The sequence below is a fragment of the Calidris pugnax genome, unplaced genomic scaffold, assembly GCF_001431845.1.
Source record: "Calidris pugnax isolate Ruff unplaced genomic scaffold, ASM143184v1 scaffold197, whole genome shotgun sequence".
In the NCBI taxonomy this organism is placed as follows: Eukaryota; Metazoa; Chordata; class Aves; order Charadriiformes; family Scolopacidae; genus Calidris; species Calidris pugnax.
This window is the reverse complement of record NW_015090936.1, coordinates 2,284,726-2,297,865: the sequence shown is the minus strand read 5'-3', so window position 1 is coordinate 2,297,865 and position 13,140 is coordinate 2,284,726. Positions and strand designations below refer to the sequence as shown.

Genomic DNA, 13,140 nt, shown 5'->3' with positions numbered 1-13,140 from the left:
TTAGTTTCTATAGTTTGTTCTTAATAGTTAGATTTATTGAAAACCTGGGCCAGAAAGGTCTGGGAACTGAGCATTGTCTGTCAACTTGACTGAGCTCCAAGACCTGAAGAGCAAGTGAGGGCAGAGATAATCAGCCTAAAGATGTTAAAATTTCCAGCTCCCTCTCCACCTCCCTATCCCCCACCCCCAAAAAATAGAGACTGGCAATTAATTTTAAATATCCTGAGGGCTTCCTCAAGGAGACATTTCCATCTTTTAGAAATCCACAAAATCTCAGTAAACTGTATCAGAAAGAGAGGGAAAAGGATATTAGACAAAGATGAGCAACCCACACGAAGAGTACTACAGGGATCTACTCAGAGAATTAACAAAGCTTAGATTACTGTAATTAAGAAAAAGATGGAAAGGCCCCAGCTGCCCCATGAGTTGCAGAAAAATCTAGGATATTCTTGAGCACTGTTGGCAGCAGGATTTTAGGAGCATCCTCAAAATATTAGGCCCTGGACAAATGACTTCAGAGGCCACATTTCCCCTCATATGTTCAAACCCTACAGATTGAACTTTTAACAGTTTAGTCATAACTAACTCAGCAATAGACCAGGAAAAAAAGGTCTGGTAGGGCACAGGCAAAACAAAAGCAAGAGCTTTCTGCCCTTTCCATTTTGCTATCGTATAGCTGAGATTGCTTGTTGGGCTTTATCAGGACAACCTGCACACCAGTGCTGAAGAAGGAGAGCTTAAAAACAGATAGTGTACTGATCCTATATGAGAGTTCCCCCCTGTAGATGAAAGATGCATAACCATTAGAAACTGAAAAGAGTGGAAACGCTAAAATCAAGAATTTAATTCCAGCAACAGTTTGCTGACAAATTAAAAAAGCCTGTACGGTTATCATAAAATCCTGCACAGATTTAAAAGAATCTGCAATGACTTTTAACTATTACCAGGAGGAGATCAGCCAATGAGTCTGGTGAAATCTCTACACTAACTCTGCAACGGGATTTAAAAGGATCAAGGAGATCTGAGGTCACACGATGACACTAATGCTACTTCACTACAACCTTTGCAATAATCTTCCCTACAAAGAGAAGCTTACTGGCAGATGGCTAATGTTTCAAGTGACAAACCACTTCAAGAACATATGCAGGTTTAAAATACACTAAAACATGTTGCCCTTGTGCTATCTTTGACTGCACTGTGAAATGTGTTTAGTTGACTCTGGAAGTTTAAGTTTTACATATGAGTTAAATATCTGAAAATACTCAGAGCAGCAGTAGCTGCACATCTGAATTGAAGGCCTATTATTTTGGCACTTCTGAATGTACATTTACATCCACATCAATAAAATTTTTGAAAATAAATAATGCACTTAATAAATTTAAAAATCAAATTCAGAGGTGTATCCATTAAAAACAGAATCAAATGCTGGAGAAAATAAAACAAAAATCAGGATTACTTATCCACAGATAAGTATCCCCTGAACAGTTTTTCAGCCAGCTAACACAAACCCAACCCAGCATCTAGGTCATTTTTGGTGCAACAAGGACATGACTAAAATGTAAAGACTACTGGCGATTTGAAAGCTTTGAATGCAGAATTTAGCAGAGGGATAAGGCAGAAAGTAAAGGGCAAAGGCAATATTAGAAAATATTTATATTATTAAAAAACACAATGCAATATTAGTCCTTACATGAATTAGACCATTTGGCTAGCTGTCAAGAAGAATAAAAGTATTAAGTTAGATGATATTCTTTATATATTGCTACACTCCCCCAGAGCAATGATAGAGACTAGATCAGAAAATGTTTTCAGAGGTAGAAAAGCTCTGGATAAAAGCCAGATTTCTCATCATGGTGGGATTTTAATTACTTGGCTATTGAAAGCAAAATAGCCACGTGCAAATCCAGGAAGTTTTAAACGTTTTCTGAAGATACTGTACAACTGCTTTTTATACAGTCTGTGGAACAACCAACTTACCTCAATGTTATCTTAGACCTAATTCCAAGAATTACACAAATGTGAAAAATTAAGCCTGTGAATTGCAAGGGCTAGAGATTAAAAAACCTTTAGATTTGAAATACAGGGATAAATGCTAAAAGAAATATGGGAAATTTATTATTTTCCCCATAAAAATGTTTTATGAGGAAACAAAAGACATCTGATAGATTTTCACTGGAATTCTGTAAAGAGGAAAAAAAGATACTCATCATAAGAAAACAGGAAATCATTAAAATGTAATTGTGAGATTTTGATTAAAATTCACCCTAGCTAAGTCTTAACAGATAAAGAACAGAGGATAAACCCGTTAAAGCATTGAGGAGAAGTCTATTAAAGACAGGAGGAATTTGGGAAGATGCCAGGTAAAAACATTAGATTAGCAGAAAGTACCAGAATCTAAACAGCCATAAAAATTTTTAATTAACAACAAAATGTTCTTCAGGTAAATTAAACTCTCTTATGGCAATATGAAGAATTCTGCATTCACTAATCACCAGTAACCTTGGGAAAACTTCCATATGCAACAGCTGTGTGACCTAGTTTCCTGGAATCAAGATAATAAATAGGTTTATTATACATAAACCAAAAAAAGTTAGAATCTAATCTGCAAGATATAACATAGAAATAGGCTTTTATATGAACAATGAAGGCCAGAAAAAGTGAAGACCTTGAAAGTCTAACTATTCTTAATCTAGACAAATAACTTCTGTTCTCCCAGCCAATTAAAATGCATGGTGACAATGTGCATTTTCTAGCTGCTATTGCAAACCAACACTTATGAATCACAACTTAGCATCTTCTATAGCTGTCAAGCTTTAGTTTTTTAACTACAGAAACCACAATAAGAGCATTCATAAACTTGCTGCCTTCCAGTATTTCCAGAAATCCCTGCGGGTATTTCAGGACACTTTTGCTCAACATGTTGCCCAGCCGTAGTTACCTCACCTAGTTAAATCGTCAATAGTAAAGTAGAATCAGTCCTGAAATGTGAATTTCAAGTAATCTAGATGTTAAACTTCTAATCATAACACTGTTTTCTCTCCATCTCCTTCTACAGGATGGCTATGGAATCCATTATTGCTGAGGACTAGTTTCAAAAGTCTATTACTGAATTAAAAGATTTCTGCCACTTTTGTCAGAGCAGGTGACCTCAGCATAGACAAAATAGCAAAATCCCAAGAATCCAAGCCAGTTTCATATTGTTAGCCAGCTGAATGCTTGCTATTTTTATCAAAGATTAATATCTTCCTGTAACACTGAATAGGGCTCATCTGTAGACGTCATCAGGACATTAAAATTGCATGTAAGAGAATTTCAGAAACATCTTGAAACAGAAGTTTATTTTTTTGTTATAATAACTGATCTGCACTTTGCTCCTTATTATCTAATTTCGTTCAAAACTATTTACCACTACCAATTCATTTTAATAGTATCTTATGATACTATTAAAAAAAAAATTAGCAAAGGGTCTTCAAACATTTATACAATTTGCATGTGTAAGGAAAAGATTAGTGAAACTTGTATTTCCGCATCACACAACCAGACTATCTCCGTGCACTTCTTTTTTTTAACTTTTAACTAAGATTTCAATGAATTTAATAGCTATGTAAGCAAGGATAAGTAGTTTCTCCATCTTTAAAAAATTTACTCTAATTACATTTGCTTATTCCAACTAGCTATTTATATTATCTCTATATTGAATTCCACTTCAGGGTGCTTTTTGAATGTACATAATTTCTCAGTGATTTAGAGAAAATGAAGTATCTGAATTTATAAAATGATGAGCAGTATCTCAAATAAAATGAATTTACATTACTGTCAATACAGTACTGTTATACATTACCAAGTGAAACAAAATCAGAGGACAGAGTGATACGGATATTTATGGAATCATTCTATATATGGAATATAAATTTCAAGTATCTACGTTCAGGTTGACAGATATTTACTATGTGTAGGATTTTAGAATGTCTAGAAATATCTTTGCATGATCATTTGAAGGTAACGGTTGCTAATTCTATGATTATTATAATGAAATTTCAAAGAAGATGAACAAAGATCCCTACTCCATTGTAAGTAAGCACTTACACCACAAACATCCTCTTCACAATAGCAGTCAAAATTTTGAACAAATTCTTCAGTCCTAAGTATTGCTTAAGCTCCTTCATTATAAATTTAAGTATAAAATCCAATTTTCTACTTAATACAAGTTAATTCAACAACTTCGTGATAGCAGTTTATTTTCTGACATATTTTGGACATTAAAATCTATGGAAAATGATATCTGCGAGCATGAAGAAATTTTCTTTATAAAAGGACTCTTAAGACAGCAAAATTGTCTAAAGAATAATCACAAAATGCTCATATCTGATCTAAGCTGCTTTTTCAGTGTCTCAGATCTCACCCTCTGTAAGTTATCACATGCTGCTTCATGAACCACAGATCTCATTTCTAAAAAAAATGCACAGTCTCAATATCATTCCTCACTGTTTCCATCTCATTCCTTATTCTGCCATCTTTCTCTTTTCCGTTTGTGATACTTCCCATCTTTTCCCAGCTAACCACATTATACCTCCAGTATTTCAGTTTGTATACATACATAAGCTCCTGGCTACCTTTCCCCCACTGTGCTGAATTAGCACTGCAGCTCTTCTCAACAAGCAATTACTATTAAGCACAGCGGGAGAATAGCAGCAGAGCAAGAGACCTCACTTAAATTAGAAGCCCATCATGGGTTTTTTGTAGGAGTTTTTTAACAGCAAATTTGAGGACATGCTAAAAATAGCAAATCTGCAAGTGACTGCATCTGCAATTTTCAATTGACTATCCTTTGTTGTATTTACAAAAATAGCCAAATCTCTTCAAAACCTAAAAAGAAGCTCTCAAAATTGGCCTCTATGAGAGGATACCACCTCAAAAGAAGAAAGAAGAATCATGGGAAAGGCAGTCATTAGCAAATTTAGACAAGATATTTTGTTTTATAGACAATATATTTTGTTAAATGAACCCTTTCTTTCCCTCCACAAAAATATCTGAATTTCTGAGCTCATTCGCATTAGTTGATCTTCCAGAACAAGATAGAAATGCAACACCTTATTACCTAAAACACCCATTAGGCTGCTCCAGAGCGCTAGCACCGACCCTTGCAGACAGACTGCATCACTTCTGCATCAATGCTCTCCCCTCCTTGTGGTGAGGACATGAGTACAAGGCACAGCCCTGTAACTTCATGGGAAGCAGTCACTCTTTGAAAGAACGGTAATTATTAGGGTGTGAGGGAAAACCTTTGGGATGCTGTTCACTTATCACAGGCTCACTCATGAAAAGCAACCACACACACAAGATGTTATTTGTTTCTGCAAACCTAAGAATGATTTTGTCATGTCCAAGGGACTGAGAATCAGACATGGTACATACAACTCTATCATTTCTAGGTGAAATAGCCCTGGACAGTCAACACAGTGATTCCTGAAACTTTCTATCCCCTCCAAAGGCTTTTTCTACATTGGAAACAATATAGGTCAATGAACAAAAACTGATTCTAACAAGAGTTGTAAATGTATTTCAGTACAATTGTGTTGTCCCAGTGCTTTTTGAAAACATTCATGCCATGTGAGCACATTAGACATATAAATTAGCAATTAGAGTAACAGATCTTTTTTCTTTTCTTTATTTTGCTCTGTAACATGGCTGCTCTTGGCAACACAGAAATGATACTGGGAGACTAGAACTGGTAACTCTGCACAGAAAGTTCCAAAAAGCACATTTGCCTATCAACAGAGTCTCTGAGTAGGGAGACAGTTCTTAAAGTTGCTAAGTAATCTTTTTTCTTTCCTCTGGAAGGGTCAAAAGAGCACATTGTCTCTTTAAGGAGAAAACAGAAACCATAGAAAACCTCAAGACCCCAAGCAGAAAAGGAGCACAGGTTTGTAACACATAAGAACAGAAGCGCCAACAAGCAAAAATACCAGAATAGTAAGAAAATGGTACCAATGTGCCCATAAGGAAAAAGAGCAAACATACAGCCTAAGTACTAAAATAGTAGAATGACAGTGACAAAATAAACCTACTTAAAGCAAAGCACACAACAGCAACAATTGGGAACTTCTCTAACACAAATACGAATCAATGGCAAAGAAAGGAACAGAAGACAAATACCCAAGAAACAAAGGAGGCAACAAGACTACAGGACCAAGTGGCACAACACAGAGATAGCCAAACTCGAGGAAAACTGAGAAGAGAGAAGAGCAAGTGACTTGGTTCTTCTGCAGCAGAAAAGCTGCTGTAAGTAGATTTGCTACACATCAAACAGTGGCACATCAAGTAACCTCTCCATCACCCTCTTGGGAAAAACAGCTCTGGAGGGAGAAGAAGGGAAGGTTTTCCTCTCCCGTGCTCCAGATCTCCCACACGGCAGAGGGGGATGGCACGGAGCCCTTGGCAGAGCCAACTGGTGCTCTTGCAAGAGCAGCATCACTGCCTGCAGCGGTGCCAGGGCCCTGGGGTCAGGCGGAGCTGGCAGCCGGCCCCGCTCCATTCACAGGCTAATTGCTGCTGGCATGAGCTCCTCAGGCAGGAGAACAGCCACAACCCAGCACAGCAACCAAGACATAAATGCCTTCTCAGCAGGGCACTGAAGAGCTATGCTACAAGCAGCGTATCCCGGCCACAGCACCACAACACACCCACGGCAGGGGATGGGCGATGCGGCTGTCCAGGGACCTCAGCCCACCTGTAACCCTCTCCCGTGGCCAGCATCTCAAACAGTGGTAGGAGAAAAGTTGAGAGATAGTCAGCACTTTGATTAATATGTCATCAGGAGCAAGCAATTAAGGTATGTCACACACAAATATGGCTGTTCTAAACCAACCAAAACTCCCACTATTTTCCCAAACATCAGTTATTATAGAGATCATTTTCTCCAAAGCATCCTTAAAGATACTTGAACAGGTTTCCTAAGAAAAATGCAAGTAAATTATTGACCATGCCTAACATCTAATAATTTTATCTCTGAATTTTGCTACAAGTTAAAAGGCAAATAATTTTCAACATTCTTCCAAATGCATGATCTGCACTGCTGTCAAATTGTCAGTGTCTGTTTCAACACAGCTGTTAAGTGGGTCACTCATTAAAGCATAACACTCTAGAAAAGCAAGGAAACAGTCTAAAGAAATCACAAATAATTTTCATTTTAAAGCAAGTGTATATTACCAGAACATTTATCAACAACTTGTACTCTTACAGCAAGCATAAGGTCCTGACAGAATAAAAGCAACATCCTCAGCTAAATTAAGAACAGAAACATAATCAGTTCAAGGTTCTAATCTTTATTATAAATAACTAAGAGAAGGTTTCATAATTGAGAGCTTTCACTCCTGATAATTTTTTAATGAGCAATTTAGGCATCTGCCATTCCCATCAGTTATGAAAGCATACACTTTAGCATTGTACTGTCCTCATTTCACATAGTTACATTTACAGTGTGTACCAATGAGAATCACTGAAAGGCTTTCATCTAGAGAAAGAAATAAGTCCAAATAGAAAGGAAAATTAATTAAAACTTTGGGGGACTGAAATAATTCCTTTAGTTTTGAATTATTACTCTTAAGCACATTTTAGCCAACTGACCTATATGCAGGAATATGCAAATACTACAAGGGAGGCACCTTTTCTCACACATTTACTGGACAACACAAAAATCAGACTACACCATAATTCTCCTCAGATTCACCTTTCTCACAGTGCTGGAGCCTGATTTCTACTGAAGAAGTGTCAGAGAATGAGAGAACATTTCTGTGCCACATATATTCTGATACACTAAGCTCCTGGTACTGATACTTTATACGCTATTGCTGATTATACAAAGATTTCTCACCTGGGGTAGGAGAAGAGGGTTCTGCTTACAATTATGGCCTAAGGCACAATTTTTAAAATATTTAAATATATATAAAGAAATGTAACTGCAGATTTAGACTAAGTACACCCCACAAACCACCATTTGTTATGAGGTATTAGATAGTTCTTTGCTGTTTACCTTCTGGGCACTGACAACTGAATCCATTGACATCGGACGAGCAGGTACCTCCATTTTGGCATGGCTGTGGGATGCAATGATCAATCTCTGACTGGCACAGCTCTCCAGTATAACCTACAAAACAGCACACAACATTCAGAAAATATAGTGAAAATGATGTTTTATCACTGAATGTTTTACTAGGTCACTCAAGCCATTAGTTTCCTTGAATAAAATTAACCAAAGTAAGAAATAGAATCCAGGACAGCCTTCTAATTTCTTAACAAATGCCATTATTAAATTAGAACTTACATTTCACTAGAAAAAGATAAATAAGTAGTAGAAATCTAGAGATTATATCAATTGTATTTTGCCAGCAGCAATATTCTGACTACACTAGTATAATGGAGGTTAATCCTGGGTCCTCATATAAACAAAATAGAAGTCATTTTTGAATGGTTTTCAGACACATCTTGAATCTCAAGTCAATAATTTTTAGCAAGACTTTAAACAAGACTTGACATTATGAATTATTTGTGCATATGCTGAATGACTGTCATTTGCTCCTACTTCTGGGATTCAAAAAGTGTTTGTTTTAAGTGGGCGCTGTGAAGAACTGCTCAGCACAGTTGCAAAATCTTCCAAATAAGCTCCTATAAGTTCACAAGCTACAGATTGTGTGTACTGTACTATTTGACCATAAGTTTGCTTTGTTCCATATGTCTGATGTCTATAACACATGCCCCCAAAATGAACAAACTTACAAAATACAACCTAAATTATTAAACATTCCAAACTTAAATTCCTTAACACCACACCCCTTTCCAATTTTTATTTACCTCCAAGAAGCTATCTTAGATGCATGACTGAAGAAGCAACTACACACTATACACAGAGGCATTTTATTTTTTAAATGGAACCCTACATAAAATTGTAAATATCTTCCAGAACAAGCACGTTTAACACAATGGGTGGTGTTAAAGACCAGTAAGCTATGACTAGGTGGCACTGTTTATACAGTGTGATGAGGTATCTAAGACAAAGACCCCAAGGTGAGATAGAGGACATGTTTGGACTAGGATTTCGCTTATGCAGGGGAGAAAAAGAAAAAAGAAAAAAATATTTTTATTTTGATTAAATAATACTTATTAATGAAATAAAAGTTAACATTTAGAAATTTTGGGGCAAGCTAATACTTTTCCTGTTCAAATCTATTGATGTCAGCATAAAATAGCTCTCGACATAGATTGTTATATTTGGAGTTGTTAGAGCACTACTATAGAAAAGGATGAATGAGACTTTCCTATCTGCATACCTTAGTGCTTTTATATGCTACATTATACCATTTTCTGCAAAGCAAAGCCTGGAAAAATAAACTTTGTTGTATGCTGTATCTGGATTATGCCCATAGATCACCCGAACTGGAGAAAAATAATGAGGTTGGAAATCAGAACCATGCTCATGAGGTAACTCCTCTGGACTAACTGGAGGGACATCAGTCTTATTCTGGATAACTAATGATTTTCTGTAATTCTAATTGATCTCAAATTAACATAAAATTCACCAAAACACCAATGAAGTATTATAGAAGACTACATCAACTGATTTCTTTCATATACAGGCTTCATATTTTTTCAAGTTCTCATACTCAGCTCATTTTTATGAATCATAACACAGTATTGAATATGCTTAGCTCATTTAAACATTTTTCCATCTTCAAGCTGTTACCAAGTTTATGAAAGCTAAAAATTACCCTGGAATTCAACATTTATCCAAAAGAACGTTGGCACGGAAAGGCAGAAATGATTGTGTTGCTCCAAAGCTTGCTACAAGAATCTGACTTCCTGCAATTGTCATTATAGCTTGTGGAAAACTCATCAGATATAATATTTTATGTCAGCTTTCTGAAAATAATTGTCCCTTATTATTATTATCTATAGGGCATCTTTTGTCTCATGATTTGGGAATTCATAGCAAATATGTCACAAGTCCTACAAATTAAGAGGTGTTAAGCAATCACCACAGGGCAGGGGAGAGCAGTTTTCTGGTGAGATACACCTTAAGAATCATTACACCTGTTCATTTCATGCTCATACTTTCTTCATAACATTTCTATCTATCAAGATTTGGGAAATATGATCCTGTTCACTTAGAAATGTTTCTGAAACTTGTATATGGAGACAATTATGATAACTAAACTTATTTAACATTTTCTTTAATATTTTTCCTTATGCAAGTAATATTTTTTATAAATTCATAATTATATGAAAACAGCTAGTTTTCTTGACTATTTTTTGATGTGTGGGCACAAATTTTGGGGAAAAACGTTATGGGTAGGAACACAAGCCACTGAAGTTAACAATGACTAAGCCGTCTGAATAATATTAGACATTTGCTATTAAAACGTTAAGAAAAAATATTTTAAAAAACTTAAAAGCTAAACCTAAACATAATGTGTGGAGCCCATGGAGCACAACCTTGCAAGTTCCAGAACGTAATAAAGGAAGTTAACAATATTTGGCTTACTGAGTATTTACAGAGGGACTTGATTACACTGTCGTTCAGAAGGGAAGCCTTCACATATGGAAACCAAATAATTTCATTCCATCTATTGTAAGCTTTGTTTTATACCATGAGAAGTAGAAGGGGTTTTGTAGAAAGAAATATTTTGAATTTTGAGGGGGTTTTTTCCCCAATAGGAGCTAAGGATTGTTCTAGAAACAACAACCTACAAATTGCTCAGTTTAGTTGATGATTTTTTTAAAGTTTTCAAAATTTACACTAATTTTGAGGAACAATCCAACAACTGCATATTGTGGAGAGAATTTTCTTCCATTTGATTGGTGAAACTGAAGAAAAGAGTTTACCAGTTACAATGAAAGGGTGTTTATTGAAAGGTTAGTTATGATGTATATGCAAAAGCTATATAGAAAAGAAAAAGAAAAAAAAACCACAACAGGTTAAGAAAAAGCTGACGTAAACTAGATTTTGGTCATCTCTTTTCATTAGGTGAGGTTGTGTTAGTTATGAATCATTCACTCATTAGGTTATGGCTCAGATGTGTGCTTTCAACAGTGTTGTTAACAGATGAAGAACCTTCCACAGCCTTTTAAAAACTACCCTACTGCGGTTGTATTTTCCTTCTTTCCTAGTACCCTGGAGTTGCACAGTTCACTGCTCTGCAAGAGATATGCACCGAATGTTAAAACAAAAATGCATTATTCAAAGCGTAATACAAAACCTACCAGGCGGGCAGCTGCAGGTGAAATTGTTCCCATCATGTTTCTGTGCTACATCGGTGCAGGTTGCGTTGTTCTGACAGGGCTGGCTCTGACAAGCATCAAATTCTTCACACAGGGAACCCTGATACTCATCCTCGCAGTCACAGAAAAATGTTGCCTAAAAACGAACAGGTTATGTACTTCACAATAAATTTTCAAAGATTATGCTTTCATTGAATACTCTACTGAACAAAGATGGTTTTGTTGTTTTCCTGTTCATAACAAGAGTAGCTGCCATAAATACATCAACTGCATAAAGTTACTCTTTGAAATACTAAACCTGCACACATTCTTCAGCTAGAATTTTTAATGCTGTCAGGGAATTTCATCTAGACAAGGAGGCTGGGATCCTAAGGATGTCTAAATCACTATAAATTTTTTCTTTCATTCCAGAAATTATATTTATAGACTGGAATAATTGTGAGAATAAATAATGTGCAGATTTACTGCAACAAAATCCTACTACAAAGATGCACCCTTTATGTGAGGGGGGGGGACTGGGGTCCCAGAGGCTCACTTCGGTGGTACTTCACTAGTGACATACCTCTTCAATTCTGTTAAAATGGGTCTTCTTCTGAATATATTTGTTACTGTCTCCAAACCTTGTTGCTTAATAAAAGATGAAGAACACTAGAGCTCTTAAAGACTTTAAATATCTATAATAGGCATGACACGGCACATTTTTGTTAGTAGTAAAATACTTAAGATTAGATATTTAAAAAAAACCTAGGTCTTTTGAATTGCCAAGGAGGTCTCAAAGAATGGAAGCAAGGAAAGCTTTCTCATCTGTAGTTTACATTGAGGTTAAATATCTTACTTTCTTTGTTCATTAAACACTAGATGGCAACATCACTCACTCTCAGACATTACAAATCCAGATCATTAGGGCTGGAATGCAGCTGTCCCAAGCACAAACATTGTAATGCAAAGTACAGAATGTGCATGGAACTAGAAACAAAGAGATGGGGTTAGTATTTTGTCTTCTATTTTTCACTCGTGTTTGCTTCATATGAATAAACAGGTGTGACCTAGGTAGGAATTAAAATAATCATCTTCACACAAATAAAAAACTTCACTCTGTAAAACCCAGATTTCATTCTTCCTTACAAAAATATTACATTGGTAGAGCTGAAACAAGGATTAATACCACACATCTTCAAAACTCAAAATGATGGGTATGTTATTTATCTGGAGTGCCAGAAATCCCTGCTAGGTGTATAGTTTATACATGCTCTGATATTTGTTCAAGCCTCTTCACAAAAGAGCTGAATATCTCACACATTACCAATGACAGGTTTCCAAACAATGCTGTGGCTCAACAGAAATGAAAGACAGGTGAGCAAAACACAGTCAAAAATCATTATAACTACATAGCACAGTAACTTATTTTGAAGGTAATTCATATGAGCTATGGAGGAAAGTAGCTATCAGAGTGAAACATATAATCACTTTTATTTAAGAACTAAACAATTAACTAAATGCACAGTATTTTCACATTTGCATAGAGTATTGGTTGAAAACACATCAGCACAGTCCCTAAAGACAACAGAGATCAATGGGGCAAAGTTAGTGTTGTCCTCAACATCTCATATCATCCGAGGGATGCAGCACCATTGTGCATATATTGGATCAGGACCCAGGTAAAGAGTACACATAAACCTGTTGCCTGCAGCATCCTTCATAGCTGTGCTAACTTTTACTCATACTAAATTATGTTATTGACTTTTGTTGTGTTTGTTGTTATTCCTGGAATGGAGTGTTGAGTTTAGACTTAATACAAAATCAAGGTTGCTGCCTGTCTCAATAACTCACCTATTCTGGATGAACAAAATGAGTTACCATACTATG

At 36.0% G+C, this 13,140-nt stretch overlaps 1 protein-coding gene across 1 annotated transcript in view; it reads right to left on the bottom strand.

Moving 5' to 3' along the window:
* The window catches only part of DNER (delta/notch like EGF repeat containing), a 122,919-nt gene that overhangs the window by 31,455 nt on the left and 78,324 nt on the right, over nucleotides 1-13,140 (bottom strand). The window contains exons 6-7 of the mRNA XM_014951814.1: nucleotides 11,257-11,410; nucleotides 8,033-8,146 (exon numbers count right to left, since the gene is read on the bottom strand). Of these exons, the coding sequence (XP_014807300.1) occupies nucleotides 8,033-8,146; nucleotides 11,257-11,410 (268 nt within the window). The remainder of the gene's footprint in view (nucleotides 1-8,032; nucleotides 8,147-11,256; nucleotides 11,411-13,140) is intronic.